Source organism: Cucurbita pepo, chromosome 1, assembly GCF_057944985.1.
Source record: "Cucurbita pepo subsp. pepo isolate OVF chromosome 1, ASM5794498v1, whole genome shotgun sequence".
NCBI classification, from domain to species: domain Eukaryota; kingdom Viridiplantae; phylum Streptophyta; class Magnoliopsida; order Cucurbitales; family Cucurbitaceae; genus Cucurbita; species Cucurbita pepo.
This window is the reverse complement of record NC_141798.1, coordinates 19,133,745-19,149,317: the sequence shown is the minus strand read 5'-3', so window position 1 is coordinate 19,149,317 and position 15,573 is coordinate 19,133,745. Positions and strand designations below refer to the sequence as shown.

The 15,573-nt window shown below is 36.2% G+C and overlaps 3 protein-coding genes, 2 long non-coding RNA genes and 1 other non-coding gene across 10 annotated transcripts; 2 read left to right on the top strand and 4 right to left on the bottom strand.

The window, feature by feature from the left end:
• The first annotated feature begins 139 nt into the window (after positions 1-139).
• On the top strand, positions 140-3,647 carry LOC111779426 (uncharacterized). Of its 3 annotated transcripts, none has more exons than XR_002812701.2 (7): positions 140-277; positions 936-1,098; positions 2,173-2,280; positions 2,382-2,496; positions 2,606-2,724; positions 3,151-3,184; positions 3,269-3,647. It is a non-coding gene; the product is annotated as an uncharacterized LOC111779426 (long non-coding RNA). The 3 variants fall into 3 exon arrangements; XR_015411903.1 differs by having other exon boundaries at positions 3,264-3,647; XR_015411902.1 differs by having other exon boundaries at positions 3,151-3,647.
• A 554-nt stretch (positions 3,648-4,201) lies between these two features.
• On the bottom strand, positions 4,202-7,296 carry LOC111777149 (small ribosomal subunit protein uS12). Its single transcript, XM_023656639.2, has 4 exons — positions 7,157-7,296; positions 5,058-5,213; positions 4,857-4,983; positions 4,202-4,455 (listed from the first exon to the last, which is right to left on the bottom strand). The coding sequence occupies exons 1-4, from the start codon at positions 7,159-7,161 to the stop codon at positions 4,315-4,317; spliced, it is 429 nt and encodes a 142-aa protein (XP_023512407.2). The 5' UTR covers positions 7,162-7,296; the 3' UTR covers positions 4,202-4,314.
• A 213-nt stretch (positions 7,297-7,509) lies between these two features.
• On the bottom strand, positions 7,510-7,581 carry TRNAP-AGG (transfer RNA proline (anticodon AGG)). The gene has a single exon. It is a non-coding gene; the product is annotated as a tRNA-Pro (tRNA).
• A 270-nt stretch (positions 7,582-7,851) lies between these two features.
• LOC111780915 (Pentatricopeptide repeat (PPR) superfamily protein) lies at positions 7,852-11,202 on the bottom strand. 2 transcript variants are annotated; one of them, XR_015419924.1, is made up of 3 exons: positions 11,059-11,202; positions 8,274-10,412; positions 7,852-8,155 (listed from the first exon to the last, which is right to left on the bottom strand). XR_015419924.1 is itself a non-coding variant. In XM_087121521.1 (2 exons), the coding sequence occupies exon 2, from the start codon at positions 10,324-10,326 to the stop codon at positions 8,398-8,400; it is 1,929 nt and encodes a 642-aa protein (XP_086977647.1). In that variant the 5' UTR covers positions 10,327-10,412; positions 11,059-11,202; the 3' UTR covers positions 7,852-8,397. The 2 variants fall into 2 exon arrangements, 1 of the variants encoding a protein (XP_086977647.1); XM_087121521.1 differs by having other exon boundaries at positions 7,852-10,412.
• Positions 11,203-11,515: 313 nt separating this feature from the next.
• LOC111777744 (protein IQ-DOMAIN 3) lies at positions 11,516-15,113 on the bottom strand. The gene is made up of 6 exons (XM_023657461.2): positions 14,907-15,113; positions 14,563-14,652; positions 14,167-14,478; positions 13,484-13,711; positions 12,576-12,695; positions 11,516-12,485 (listed from the first exon to the last, which is right to left on the bottom strand). Exons 2-6 carry the CDS (start codon positions 14,635-14,637, stop codon positions 11,757-11,759), a joined length of 1,464 nt encoding a protein of 487 aa, XP_023513229.2. The 5' UTR covers positions 14,638-14,652; positions 14,907-15,113; the 3' UTR covers positions 11,516-11,756.
• Positions 12,448-15,457, top strand: LOC147794929 (uncharacterized). 2 transcript variants are annotated; one of them, XR_015421593.1, is made up of 3 exons: positions 12,448-12,584; positions 14,142-14,325; positions 15,139-15,457. It is a non-coding gene; the product is annotated as an uncharacterized LOC147794929 (long non-coding RNA). The 2 variants fall into 2 exon arrangements; XR_015421622.1 differs by lacking the exon at positions 12,448-12,584 and adding an exon at positions 13,698-13,941.
• The last annotated feature ends 116 nt before the right edge of the window (positions 15,458-15,573 follow it).

The following is a 15,573-nucleotide window of genomic DNA, read 5'->3' as shown; positions in this document are numbered from 1 at the left end:
ATCAATTTAGTTTAATTATTACACTAAACTTTATTTTATAATTAGTATTTGATAATATCAAATAAAATAAAATTTTCAAATTTATAAGTAAATATAATTCAAAATATATAAGTGTCCCGCTCCCGCCTTCCTTCCATTTGCCTTTTTCTAATCATTTGGAACTTCAAATTTCATAAAATCCTCTCTCCGTCCTTCCATCTGCTTCTGGATCAATTTGCCGAGAGATAATCCGTCGTTATGTCCTCTGAGCACAGATTTCAAGAATCTCAACTCTAAGGTACTTCCGTTGTCGATTCTGTTTATAACTTTCTACTTCGATTCGTTTCTTTTCTCCCGTTTTCGCATTTGTTAATCTTAATTGCTGTGGTCTAAGCGAGTCGTGCGAGTATCAGAGCATCGAGAAAGCATGATTGTGAAACGTTATTTCTTGTTCTTCATCCGGAATGGAGTCGCACTGTAATTTCTTTACCATGATATGCGATTTTGATGAATAGTGGATTCGTTGACTCTGCAATTTTTTGTTTATGGCTTTTCTTCTTATTTTCTCTTAGAAGTAACGATGATTACATGATTATATTTTCTCTTGCTGTGTTCTGTACGCATCTTCTGAAATTTCATCTTCTCTTAGTTCTTGTGTAATAATTGTAATTGAATTTTGATTACCATAAGTTATACTTGGATAACAGAGATACTTGAATCTTGAATTGATTCTTTTATTGAATGATGATGCAGCTTACTAGCTTCTCAATCATGCAACTGTGAACGTTTCTTCTGTGCGCGATCTTTTTTATGTTGAGCTTCGTTATGTCCAGGGGATGGTGATTTGGAATCTCTATTTTATTTACTCTTTATTAAAATTACAACGAATGGATGAAAACTTGAATTCTGCATATATTTCTGGAATTACATCTTCTTTTCTTTCTTAATTATTATAGGATTTTGATTTTTATGTATCGTAATTGGATGAGACGGATGCTTGAACCTCGAATTGCTTTTCTTGTTGATTATGATTTGTCAAGAGATAATTCATGAAGAATGAAAAGCTCGAATCCGTCGTTATGTCCTCTGAGCACAGATTTCAAGAATCTCAACTCTCAGGTACTTTCGTTTTCGATTCTGTTTATATCTTTCTACTTCGATTCGTTTCTTTTCTCCCGTTTTCGCTTGGTAATCTTAATTGCTGTGTTCTAAGCGTGTCGTGCGACTATCAGAGCATCGAGAAAGCATAATTGTGAAACTTAATTTCTTGTTCTTCATCCGGAATGGAGTCGCACTGTTATTTCTTTGCTATGATAAGCCACTTTGATGAATAGTGGATTCGTTGACTCTGGAATTTTTTGTTTATCGCTTTTTTCTGTTATATTATCTATTTGAAGAAACGATGAATGCATGTGGAAACTCTTATTCTGTACGCATCTTCTGAAATTTCATCTTCTCTTAGTTCTTGTGTACTAATTGTAATTGAGGTTTGATTACCATACATTATACTTGGATAATAGAGATACTTGAATCTTGAATTGATTCTTTTATTGAATGATGATGTTGCTTACAAGCTTCTCAATCTTGCAACTGTGAACGTTTCTTCTGTGCGCGATCGTTTCCGTGTTGAGCTTTGTTATGTCTAGGGGATGGTGGTTTGGAATCTCTATTGTATTTACTCTTTATTAAAATTACAAGGAATGGATGAGACGGATGCTTGAACCTCGAATTGCTTTTCTTGTTGATTATGATGTAGACTCGAGCTTCTCATTTCGCCTCTGATTGCTGTTTGGAATTTATACTTAGAAACTCGGATTCTGAACATATCGCGTGGTGTTTCATAATCTCTTGCGTCCAAATGGCTATAGAACCTTCATTTTTATACATCGTACTTGGATCACGTAGATGCTTGAATCTTGAATTGATCTTTTATTGATTAGATGCGGCTTCCAAGCTTTCTAGTCTTGCTTCCGTGCACATTTCTTTTGTGCGCGATCGCTGCAGCGCTGAGCTTCTTTATGTTAGGGTAGGATCGCCAGTAGTGTGCTATGTTCGCACTAAATGTTTCTTTGTTATGATCTTCTTTTGTGGTGATTGGTTTTAATGATAGCTGAAGGAAACTCATCTTCTGTAGTTTGATCCTTTACTACTTTTTGTATACTTGGCTATTCGCTGATTGAATCGTATTTACAGCAAGATCAAATATCCGGAGGAAAGTTTATGCTCTTAATGGGCGTGAAAATGAAAATTCCAAGGGACAGGTGTTACCGGATTCCAAGCGTAATCGGCGCATGATTCCAGGTATGGCCTATATATAGTTCATTTGATTTCATTTATTGAAACTCGATGAACTGTTTACAACCTTGAATTCAAGGAATTATAATAATGTGGTTAACATACAGAGGAAAGAGGAACATCTCTTAAGTATCTTCTCAATCGCTAGAACCAAACACTAACAGCAAAGCTGAAAATCACAACTTCATTAAGAGCTTAGCTTCAGACTTTTCACCGGCGTAGGTATGCTGCAACCTTAATGATAATTGCATAGCTAATAGTATGCCGTTTGTTTCTTTGAAAAAATGGATGGCTTAATCTGTTCGATTTAATGTTCTTTCCTGTATGTCAGGAGAGTTTTGAACCCTTTTGAATTGGCCATTGGTAACAAAGTTTTTGAACCCGTTGTTGATGATGAAGTTTGGTCTATGGAAGTCCAAATTTCTCCCAGTGGTGAAGTAGGAAGACCAGGTATAGTCTCCACATCTATGTAAATATTAAATACTATATTAATAATTCTTAACGTTTCTAATCTTATATGTGTCATATTAGTTCTTTCTAGATTTTTAATGAACAACTAAAAAGCAATCTAGAAATAACACAGCTTTTAATAATATTCCTGGGGCATCTAGATTTGGTTAGATTTACAAAACAAATATCTAAGGTCCAGGGTTATTTACTTCAGGATTGTGCTTAGTCTTCTCAGATCATGCAGTTAATAAGTTTAATTACGGATCATGATATACAAAAAATAAATTAAAACAAAATTAAGGATCATGTAATTTTACTAATAAGAATCATTAGGAAAAATGTGAGGCGAAGTTGCTTAAATTATAAATCAGAGCCTTCATGCAACTGCCATTGTATTCATCTGGTTTTTATTTCCCTTCATTACAGAGCTTCAGCTGAGCAAAGTGTCTCTCAAATAATGGTAATTTCTTGCCTCCGTCATAATAATTTGTTCATGAATCCATCTTAGTTTCCCCAAATAATATTATGCTGTTATATAGTATAGTACAAATAAGCAATGGATCAAAGAGGATAACCATCGACGCGTAAAATCCTAATAAACGTACCGGTATGTTTCGGCCTCATATATAGGTTAGTCTCCTCCTTTTCCGTCCGGCCCAATTATTTATTTATATTATTATTATTTTGTAATAGTGAAATTTGAATTTATTATAATTATATTTTTGTTTGTAAAATAAAATTATCTTTTTAAGAATTTGTATATTATTTGCTTCTACCCGTTCTATTTAGAACTACCTATTTAGAAGTTTTAAAATTTTCTTATTATCGTTGAAAATAGATTTTAAAAAATAAAAAACATAAAAATTTCTTATTATTTTATTTTTATTTTTATTTTTAAAAATTTAGTATATTTATTCTTGATTGTTGGCCTTTATATCTTTTTTATATATATATTTTTAATTTAAATAGCAACATAAATTTGATTAATTTAATTTTTCAACTAGTTTAAATAATTTAGAATAATGTCTACTTTTATTATAGTTTATTATTGATTTATAAAAACATTCTTCTAACGACACCTAAAGAACTTCGCCGCCTACGTAAAAGTCCTAATAAAAAAAAAATTTCCCCGATGATTAATGCATAATGCTCTATTTATTTCCACCAATGCGCATGATAAGTTCATATTTTGAATGTGCTTTAGAATTAGATAATCCTATAGGTTTTAGCACTTTTCATATTTTGAAGCATATGGACAAAAGTATTGTGGAACATTATTCATCTTGAAGGCCTTAACTGTGATTCATATAGCTAGCAGGATCGTCCAATATGGCAACAATCAATTCATGAAAACTCGACACATTTTGTGCAGTACCTTCAAATATCTCATGATGATAATATGATTATTCTTATGTTCATGTAATATTGAACCGACACCGTTCTCATTATCAATTGAGTGTGTTGTGTTGGAAGAATAAATAGTAATGTAAATTTTTTAATAAAACTGAAATTTGAATTGATTTTAAAATATAGTTAAAAGCTAACCAATAAAAACCCAAATTTGGGTGAGAGAATCAAGAGTGAAATTTTCTAGGACCTTGGCTTCTCTTTCTTCTCTTTGAAGAGAGCCAAGAGCGAAACTCCAGAAACCTTCACAACCTTGAACCTAACACCAGGAATATCTCCCACGGCATGACCCTTCCGTCCAAACCCCGCGATCAATACTTCGTCCTGTAATATAACATAACTAAAACGTGTTAAAATAAACAAACTTATTTAATTTTCAAACATAATACAAAATAACACTATCAAATTATTCTACTTTTTATATCATAAAAAGCATACATTGTTTTTTTTTTTTAATTAAAAATTATAGGAACAAAGTCGAGAAATAAAAGTTTTGAAGATAAGTGGAAGAACTTTGAAAGCAGAAACCTATTTTTGAAAAAATTGTTTACTTATAAATTTAGAAACATTTTTATGACTGAAAGATAAACGGAAAATAAAAAATAAAAAAAAAACTATCTGCCACGTCATTTTCTAGTTTTCAAAAACTTTTTTACAGGCAAATTAGAAAGCAAAGCAAATTCAAAGAAAAAACATGATATGATCATATAATTAGATTGACTTACATTTTCCTCGATGTAATTCAAGCAACCGTCATTAGGTACAAAAGCAGCAATCTTCTTCCCATTTTTAATGAGTTGAACACGAGCACATTTTCGTATAGCAGAATTTGGCTGTTTGGCTTCAATACCACTGCATTTGCAAATTCAAATTTGTAAATATAAACAATTCTTCGACAGTAGCATAAGATCCAATAATAACCTTACATCTTTTCTAGCACAATCCCTTTCGCATGAGATGACCCTGCAAAGGGCTTTTTCCACTCGTTACCAAGATGGGACTTCTTATACGCCTTATCGGCCCACCTCTGCCTTCTACGGTGGGATTTCAACTTACGACCCGCTCCCATTCCACGAGTCTTCCTGCAAAACTCATATTAACATGATCAGACTGTTAGAAATCACGACTCTACACAATGGTATGATATTCTCCACTTTGAGCATAAGCTCTCATGACTTTATTTTGGGCTTCCCCTAAAACGCCTCATACCAATGGAGATCGTATTCCTCCCTTATAAACCTATGATCTTCCACAATGTGGGACTCACTCCCAATAATCCTCAATCCTCAACACAGACCGACTGAACGTTTACACATATCAAACAACAATCGACCATTACCATAGCAGGATTTGGGAAATAAGCTAATAAGGAGTAGGACAAACTTATACAATGTGTATGACTGAAGATTTTTCAGTTGCTAAGAATGTATTCTTCAAGATTTTTCATGGAAATAATGACTCTTGTCAATTGAGAAGAACGATTTAATCTACATATTAAAATTGAGGGCATGAATATGAAATTCAACGAGTATGAGGAATCTATGTTTATGTTTCCTCCAACGAAATTGCATATAGAAACTGACATACAATAACGTCGATTATCTAAGCTTTGTATATGAAATATGAATTTGGAAGGTATTATACAAACTTTGTTCTCAGCATTATAGACACTGATAGAGAGAACAAGAGGCTAAATACATGAATAAGACAATAACATCGTCGTATTCAACAACAAGGATGAGGAACCATGGAAACTACGAATAAAAGTTGTAAACAAACATCGTCGGAATAAATTATTTCATTGTCGGAACAAACAAACATCGACAATAACATCGTCGTATTCAAAAGCATAGTATATGAATAAATTCTTATAGCTATATACAATAACATCATCGGAATTTCCACAGGTTGTTTCCACTTATATTATCAGATAAATTATTTCAACCACGTGGATAAGCGAAGAAGGAAAGAGAAGCTATCAACGATAGAATTCGAACATAGCATATGAATAAATTCTATCAAGCATATGAACAAGCGGAGAGAGAGAGAGAGAGAGAGAGACAGAGAAGGATTATAGTCACAAAACATATTATCCACAACTCCAAGCCTATCAATTGTTCAGAAAACCAACTAGAACGATCAAGCATATGATCAAACGGAGAGAGAGAGAGAGAGAGAGAGAGAGAGTAGGATTATAGTCACAAAACATACTATCCACAACTCCGAGCCTATCGATTGTTCAGAAAACAAACTAGAACGATCAAGCATATGAACAAACGAAAAGAGAGAGAGAGAGAGAGTAGGATTATAGTCACAAAACATACTATTCACAACTCCGAGCCTATCGATTGTTCAGAAAACAAACTAGAACGATCAAGCATATGAACAAACGAAAAGAGAGAGAGAGAGAGTAGGATTATAGTCACAAAACATATTATCCACAACTCCGAGCCTATCGATTATTCAGAAAACCAACTAGAACGATCAAGCATATGAACAAACGAAAAGAGAGAGAGAGATTAGGATTATAGTCACAAAACATATTATCAACAACTCCGAGCCTATCGATTGTTCAGAAAACGAACTAGAACGATCAAGCATATGAACAAACGAAGAGAGAGAGTGAGAGAGAGAGAGTAGGAATATAGTCACAAAACATATTATCTACAACTCCGAGCCTATCGATTGTTCAGAAAACCGACTAGAACGTATCAGTACATGTTTTAACCAAGACATTTTGATTCTTCTTTTGAGCAAAAAAAAAAAAAAGAAAGAAAAAAACAATCCTCAAAAGTTCAAAACGTCGTTTCTCCTGGTGTACAAATTCCAGTTTAACATCCTAACAAGCATCCAGTTTAAAATCAAACATCCGTATGAAATAACGCCTTCGAAATCGTTCATATGAGGCTCCTATAATGCAGAAAAAAGCAGATAGAATGAAGGCAAATCCTCGGAAAAGGTTTTGCAACTTCCTCGAGAAAACATAATTGGACGAAGAGAAAGTAAAGGAGATAGAAATGCGTACCCCATAGTTGCGGATTAAGAAGGTGTTGCGACTTCTTCAAGAAGCACCGAAATGCGAAACACAAGTGTGTTAGACTGTCTGGCGGAAACTCTGAACCCTAATGACCATGAAATTTGGAACGGACGATATATATACACACCTCCTCCGGGTAATTGATGCGGTTTCGACTAAATAATTACGGAATTACCCTTGGGAGTTCAAAGATTAAAGTTTAAATTAAATAAATAATATAATATATTTCAATCTATTCCTCATAAAATTTTCAAATAAACAAAAATTTAAATATCAATGAGGCCGATATAAACATTATTAAAATAAGATATTTTAATATTTGTAAAAAAACAAAATAATTTGGGGCATTCCGAGAATTGAACTCGGGACCTCTCGCACCCTAAGCGAGAATCATACCACTAGACCAAATGCCCACTTGAAAAATGTCTTTTAAATTGGGATAAATATTTGGCCGTAGATCGGATATGACGTTCAACCCGCCTATAGTTTCTCTAAGCAAATTAGGGAAGAGCATACGAATCGGGCACTGCAAGCAAATTAGGGAAACAAGGCATTGAAATTATGTTTTCTGTACTTCATCCAATTATATTACCTCCCGGACTCATTTTAGTTACTAGCTTTTGCTCGGAATAATACTCTTTGAACGAATTCCCGTAATCCTTTCAAATTTTACACATCGATCATAAAGGTAAGAAAAACTCGTTCAAAATTGAAGGGTATAATTGAAGCTTACTCGAAAGTTCAAGAGTACTTTGTATAATTTAACCTAAAATTCGCGGTTAGATCTTAACGATAAAACATCAAATTATGATAGCCATAATTTGTGCTGCTCAAATGTGAGCACCAAAATGATCAAGTTCAAGAGAAATACAACGAGGAATCCAAAAGCATATCTGTTTCTCAAGCTCTTCTCTTGTTCTCTTCTGCCATTCTCTAATCACTGATCACAGCAGAAAGCCAGTTCCCCTCTTCCCCAATTACCCAATTCTGCATTTCAAAATAATGAACATAAAACAAATCAATCAAGAACAGCAGAAGATAATGTTAGCTTCGAAGTTGGAAGCAGTTTCCATTGAAGCTACTATTAAATTTGGTGATAACTTACATGATCAGAACTTGAAAGAGCAGTTTCCACTCGCTCCAGGGAGAAAAGAATGTGGATTCAAGTTCTCCGTCAACTCATTGCAATCAACTGGATGACTTGTGTAAAAGGCTCCCCATTGATAGCTTCAACAATATAGTTCCTTCAGTTCCTTCGAACAATTCAGAGCCGATTTCAGAAATCCACTCTCTCGATAACCCTTAGACAATGTCGAGTAGATGGCCGAGTTTGGGATAATACCAAACTTCAACATATCGGCATGTAGCATCGTCATGTCGAGGATGTGTTTAACTTGGAAGTAACCTTTTAACATGACCACGTAAATTACTTCATCTGGTTGCAAACCGTAGCTTCTCATGTCTGAAAACAACTTTGCTGCCTTAAAAATTTGTCCATCCTCACACAATCCATGGATTAAAGCTGTATACACCACATGATTTGTGAAGGAAAGCTTGCATTTTGTAGTCCCAAATTCAGCCTTTTCCGTGAAAAGTTCGAGTGCGTCCGAGACTCTGCCGTCTTTACAAAGTCCATCTAATAAGCAACTAAGAGTGTAAGAATTTGGAGTAAGACCATTATCCAGCATATCATTGTAGAGTTTTAGAGCCTCTTTCATGCTACCATGCTTGCAATGCCCATCTATCATAGCTGTATAAGCAACTACATCAGGAGAAAGGCTTTTGATACCCATTTCTGAGTATATGCCCATAGCAGCTTCTATGTTCCTTATCTTGCAATAACCATCAATCAGCATTGAGAACGTGATCACATTTGGTTCTACACCGTTTTCGATCATTCGGGAGCATATTTCCAATGCCTTATTCATGTTGCCTTCTTTGCAGCATCCATCAATAAGTGAATTATATGTAACAGAGTTTGCAGGAATTCCCTCTTTCATCATTTTCTCAAGCATGTTATCTGCTTCTTCAATTCTACCCGCAGAACAGAGACCTCTAATAAGTATACTGTACGTAACGACGTCTGGCGAAACCTTAAACCTTTCCAGCTCCGAAAGGAAAGCCATTGCTTCAGAAATATCCCCTGCTTTACAGTAACCATCGATCAAAGAATTATATACAGCTATGCTAGGAGTAACACTAAACTTCACCATATTCACAGAAAGATTCCGAGCGGCCTTGATGTCGCCAAATTTGCAGAGCCCGTCAATTAAAATGCCGAATGTAACATTGTCTGGCACTAGATCTTCACCCAGCATTTTATGATACAATCTAAGAGCCTGTTTTACATTGGCCACCTTGCAGTGCCCATTCATCAAAGTGTTGTAAGTGTACACATTTGGAAGTACCCCTAATTCCCTCATCAATCTATGTATACTCTCTGCTTCCTCCATTTTGTTTTCGGAGCAGAGGCCACGAATAAGAATGGTGTACACGACAACTGTTGGCTCAATTCCTTTCACTCTCATTTCATCGAATATTTCATGCGCCCTTAAAAGATCGCCCTGCCGGCAGCGACCATCAATTAGGATGCCGTAAGTGATAACATCAGGAGACAGCCCATTGGAAACCATTTCTTCATAAATCCCCCACAACAATTCAAACCTTCCAGTCTTAACCAAGACATCTAAAAGCACATTACAAGCCTGCCTTGCAACCGCCACCCCAACCTTGCGGTACATCCACAAAGCTTCATCTACAAGTCCCATCTTAGATAAGACAATAATTAACTCGCTATATACATTTGGAGAAAATTTTGAGGTTTTTAAGCTACTCAGCGCATTGAATGCCAACTGACATACATGGTATGGCCTGCGAGATTTTACGAGGAGGTCTTGTATGAGATCTTTTAGCAAACATCTGGCATGGGAAAATAGCTTGGATCCTACTAAAACATGAATGATAGCCGAGTAAAGCCGAGTATTCTTTTCGGGTGCCGCATTGAACAATTCAAGTGCCTTTTTGGGGCTTTTGCAGTTAAGTACAGTGGTAATGAGACTATCAGGTGTTGAAGATGATAGAGCAACAGCTTGAAGTATGGACCCATAACGTCCAATATGAACAAGAACACTTCTTAATGGGAGTTGATTCATCAACATTCTCCTGTTTCTTTTCCAAACTGTCCATTACAATGGGCAGTTTGCTGTTTAACCACAATCACTCGTCATCAAGATAAGTGTCCCATCTATGGCCAATTAGGTGTAAAACAAACCAAAATTAGATATAATAACTTACAAACTTGAAGACAGAGATATCCACAGCTTCATGAACAGAAAGAAATTAAACCGCATGACAATCACCGATCAAATTTGACTATTTGTTCAAAAATACTTAAAAAGTAATGAATATACGTCTTTGCATATAATAAAATTTCAAATTATAATCTATTTGTTCATAATTGTAAAGCTATCAAAATTTTGACTTCTGATCTCATCGTCCAGATTTTCACATTAAGAACAAACAAATAGAATGCCCCTCGCCCTCATTAATTGTTTAGCATGTCCAATGGCAAACTACAAACTCCTAGTCGTAGTATATAGAATTTTTGTTGTGTTTGTTTGAGAACATAATTGACTCTCATTTTAAGACTTCTGTGGCTCGTATGAAATAGTTCCTTCGAAATTTGTTCATTATGAGTTCCAGTTCCATTTTATCGTGCAAAATGGTTCAGAAAACAAGATGAAGAAGACTGAACAATATAAAAAGTTCGTATAACACAGTAAAAACAGTCGGCACAAATGCAATTCCTTCAATAATTGAATCGCGAACTTAGATTCACAGATATCAAATAAAAAATCGTCGGAGGAAGTAGATAATAGAAAAATACGTACCGCATGATGGCGAATTAAGGTCCTGCAACTTCTATGAGAAACGCCCAAAAAGCTGACCTAGAAGAGAATATAACCAACTACCCAAGCCCTAATTTTGAGGAGGAAAGCCCGTGGTGGCCTCCATGTAAACGGTGTCGTTTCGTAATTCGGATGCATACTTACGGAAATAATAAAAAAATAATTTATAACATTCCAAGATTAATAAAAATATAACATTCCAAGAAACTTTTTTAATGGATAATTTTCATTTTTTAATATAATTCATATTAAAAAAAAAATTTGATGATAAATTTAATAATATTTTATATGCAAAAATATAATATAATATTAAACATAATTTTAAAAAATTAAAATTTTAATAATGGAAATTAATTTTTTTTAGTGAGAATACATAAATGAAATAGAGTGAGATAGGTTTAAACACAATCAATAACACTAAGAGTTTATAAAACTGAAAGAAAAAAAAAATAATAAATTCATTGCATTTACAATAGGATCATACAAACACTAGAAAATAAAATAACCTGACAATTTAAATATACATAAAATAAAAATAAAAAAAGAAGTCCGCAGCCAAACAAAGCACAATTCCATTTACATGAACAGCTTTTATTCACCATTTTCCTGCCTTCAAGAAAAAAAAAAAAAAAAATTAAAGAACGATGATTTAAAATCGCTACCAAATCCATCTTCTTCAACTATCTGCTCTCGCCGGTAAAATCTCTCTCTGTCGCTGCAACATTCTTGATCGGAGTAGCGTCTATTTTCGGTGGACCAGAGTGTCTCCTCACCGTCGCCGTCGAGGCGGTGAATGAGAGCCGCTTCTTTGCGCCGCCACTCACCGATTCTTTCTCCGGAGTTGCTGTCGTCTTCTCTATTCCCATCGGACTCGACAAGCGGGACCTAGCCCTAGCTGCTTCTGTGGACGCCATGTAGCTTGGAACCGACGGCGAACTAGTGAAGCTTTCGTCGTCCCTCACCGATGATCCGGCGATGCTACGTCGCCGGAACCGCTCCGATTTGACGCTCAATCCGCTTCTGGAATCGTCGTCTCCGCCCCAGCCTAATCCTCTTGGACTTGCTGGCTTCAATTTTCTTCCTGCAGATAGCGACGATTGCGCCTTCGTAGGAGTCGCCGGCGATTGGCGACTTGGTGCACGGCTCGTATTATGGCTCGTCGGAGTCCTTGGAAAAGGCTTGATGTCGAGATTGAAATCACGACGGGCGTAAGATTTTGCAATGTCTCCAATTGACGTTGCATGGCTGATCGCGCTCTTGACAGAGCCACGATCGTGGTAATCGACAGTGCTTTTGGTCTCCCATGGACGAGCAGCCATCCATCGCTCTAACCAACTCCATCCCCAGTGGGGATTGTTGGGGTCCATGAACGTAGGATTTGCAGATTTTGAAGAATTATTCCATAACTTCTGTTGAGGAAAACGACCAGGAGAATGAAAATCAGTGATCAGAGCATGAAGATGATAATCAAATCAGCAAGAAACGGAAATGAATTGAACCTGATGAGAGTAAGCATAAGCCAACGCCCTTTCTCTTCTTGTTGCTGCTTCTTGCCTGTTAACTAATCTGGCTTCAACTTGCTCCTTTGATTTGGTACTATCATCCCATTCATTGTTTGCCTAATTGAAACATCAAAACTTAAATTCTTCTCCATAGTATGAACACAAGGATTAGGAACACATGCAAACACTAATACATACATATATGCCCCTTACGTTGTGGTTTTATACTATACAAGCCACATTCATCGTCGTTCTAAACATCAGCAAGTAGGGGCAAACAATTCTTAATTGTTGGTACCAAAAGTAAAGCAACAGATTCAGTGCCCGGGCTACAACAAGGGCTCGGTGTCACTACCGAAACAAGATTTCATAAGTTCAGGGACTTGAGAACGGAACAAAATATGGGAGGACTCAACCGTCTAAGATGGATTGAAATGCTCTGAAGTCAACTAGAACACTTAATGGATTAAAAACTCCCATTAGAAAGGGGCACTAGAAAAAGGAACATGGCCTACTTGCTACCCACTTGGAATAGTAACTATCCTAAGAGTTTCCTAATATTAAATATTGTAGGGTCAGCTGAATTGAGTGAATCGCTTTACTACACTGGATAAGGTCAAAGTTGTGAGATCTCACATCGTTTCGGGTGGAGAACGAAACAATTCTTATAAGGGTGTGGAAACCTCTGCCTAACAAATGCGTTTTTGTATGAAAATGTCTCCCGAACACACGCGTTTTAAAACCGTGAGGCAAACAACGATACGTAATGGATCAAAGCTAACAATATCTAGTAGCGGTGAACTTGGTCTCTTACAAAAGTCCTATAAAAACTGCCCTAAACACTTGGATTATGTAAAAGAAACCAAAATGCGAGGAATTTGCAGAAGAGAACAGTGAAAACTTACAGAAACAGTTAATCTCTCGAGCTCTCTTTCATGTTTTTGTTGGAGCTGTCTCTGAAGAGCCTGATTCTCCTCCGACAATCTAAGTCTTCTAGCACGAATCTGTGACTGCACTCGAGCAAGAGTCTGCATGCATCTTAATGTGGATGTTGCTTGCCTTTTAACAGATTGGCCTTGTATCAATGACTTCAGCCTCACCAACCCTCTTAATGCTCGCAGGGCCCTCCTAGCCTAAGCCATACAAAATCCCCATTACAAAACCAATCTCTTCAATACCATATTTAATGCCCCAAATTCCTAAAGGGGCCACTACAGAGAAAGCAGGTCAGGTCAGGTCAGTTCATCACTTTAAATGACTCTTTTTTAACACTCTGTAGACCATTAAATGACACATTCAAAGCCTGCATTGAAGTTAGGTTTATGTGATTCATAGCAAAAAGTACTCAATTCATAGCAAAAAGGTAGTTTGATTTGTGCATTTGTTGTTATTGATGTTTTGTTTTAAGAATCTTGAATTGTTTGATTTGTACTTGTCTTAAACAAAATATGCTCTCAAGTTAATGGCTATTTCAATCAAATTCTATCCAAAAGAACAGTTTGAAAAGTAGTGAATAGTTTCTAAACAGCTATATCTTACAAACAGTGCCAACAATTCTTGCAGGAAAAAAGTGAAAGAGATTGCTTACCATATAGCCACGGAATGCAGTCTGGATCTTGATGGCTGCTATTTCTTCCTTAGATTTCCCGGAGTACCAAGGGCGGGTGGTGAGTCTAACGACCTCGGCCGCGGCCTGAGCCGCTGCAACCGCCACCTCCGCAGCGACTGCAGTGGCAATGGCAACAGAGTAAGCATGTTTGCTCTGTTCATTCTCTGCATTAGCTAGTTTCACTTCCTCAATAGGTAGAATAGACACTTCCAATGGCGCTGGCTCCCCAGATGCCACTGTCTCCAATTTCTTTGGCTTCCCAAACCATCTTTTCTTTGTTTTGTTAGCTTTCTAGTAACGAAAATCATTAGCAAACTCTCAGTCCAGAATCTTAGAAGAACACTTCCGAAAACAAAAATCTATAGAAATTAGAACCTGATCTTTCTTATCCTTTGATTCTGGAGCAAATGCTTTCTTCACAGCAGAAAACCAGCCTCCCTTCTTCCCCATTTCCTATTCAATCATCTGAATATCAACAAATAAATGAATAAAATAGTTCATTAAGAACTCATTAAGAACACAAAAAACCGGAAGAATCCAACAGATCTAAACTGAAGAGAGCCGAAAACATCCAATTGAAGATCACCTAACTCCAACATTCCGAAGATAAACTAATTCATTTGGAAAAGGAGATTTACAGGCAAAATCCAGAAAAATTCAAAGAAGATGAAGAAGAAGTTCATAAATGGACAGGTAGAAGCAATCCGCCATTAAAATACCTCAGCACAAAATCTCCATTTCTCCTCTGAATCTCAGGAACTTTCTCTCTCTTAGATCCTAAAAAAACTGATACGCAACGAACACAGCAACCTCCATTAGAGAGAGAAGGGCCAGATCTCGAGGTTAGAGAGAGAGAGAGAGAGAGGAGCGTAGGGCGTTGGGAAAAGAAAAGTAGTAGTAGTAGTAGTAGACCGAGTGGGTTGTGTGTGATTCTTATTATTATTTTAACAGCATAGCGGCAAGGCAAACGGAGCAACAAAACAAAACCCAAGTTGCTGTCACCGTGCCCATCGCTTTCGCCGTCGTCGTCCGGTAAAACTTTTGGAGGGAAATCATGATGAGGTCTTGACGTGTACACCAAGTAGAAGTAGTTTTGTGGGGACCTGACCAATCATGACTTGCCACGTTGCCTTTTGTTATCAGTTTCTGAAACTACCAAAAAGTTCTATTGCTTTAATGTTAAATTATAGCCATTGCCCCCATTGCACACGGAAAAGGGGTAAATAAATGGGATAGAGAGGTAATTATGCGATGTCTTTATTAAATAAAATTTAAAATTAAAAAAAAAAACAAAATTTAGAAAATGATGCTTTTGTCTATTCCTTCCTATTTTTGCCTTATGTAACGTCTTATTTAAGAAAGAATCAACCTGCTTGCTTCACTTCT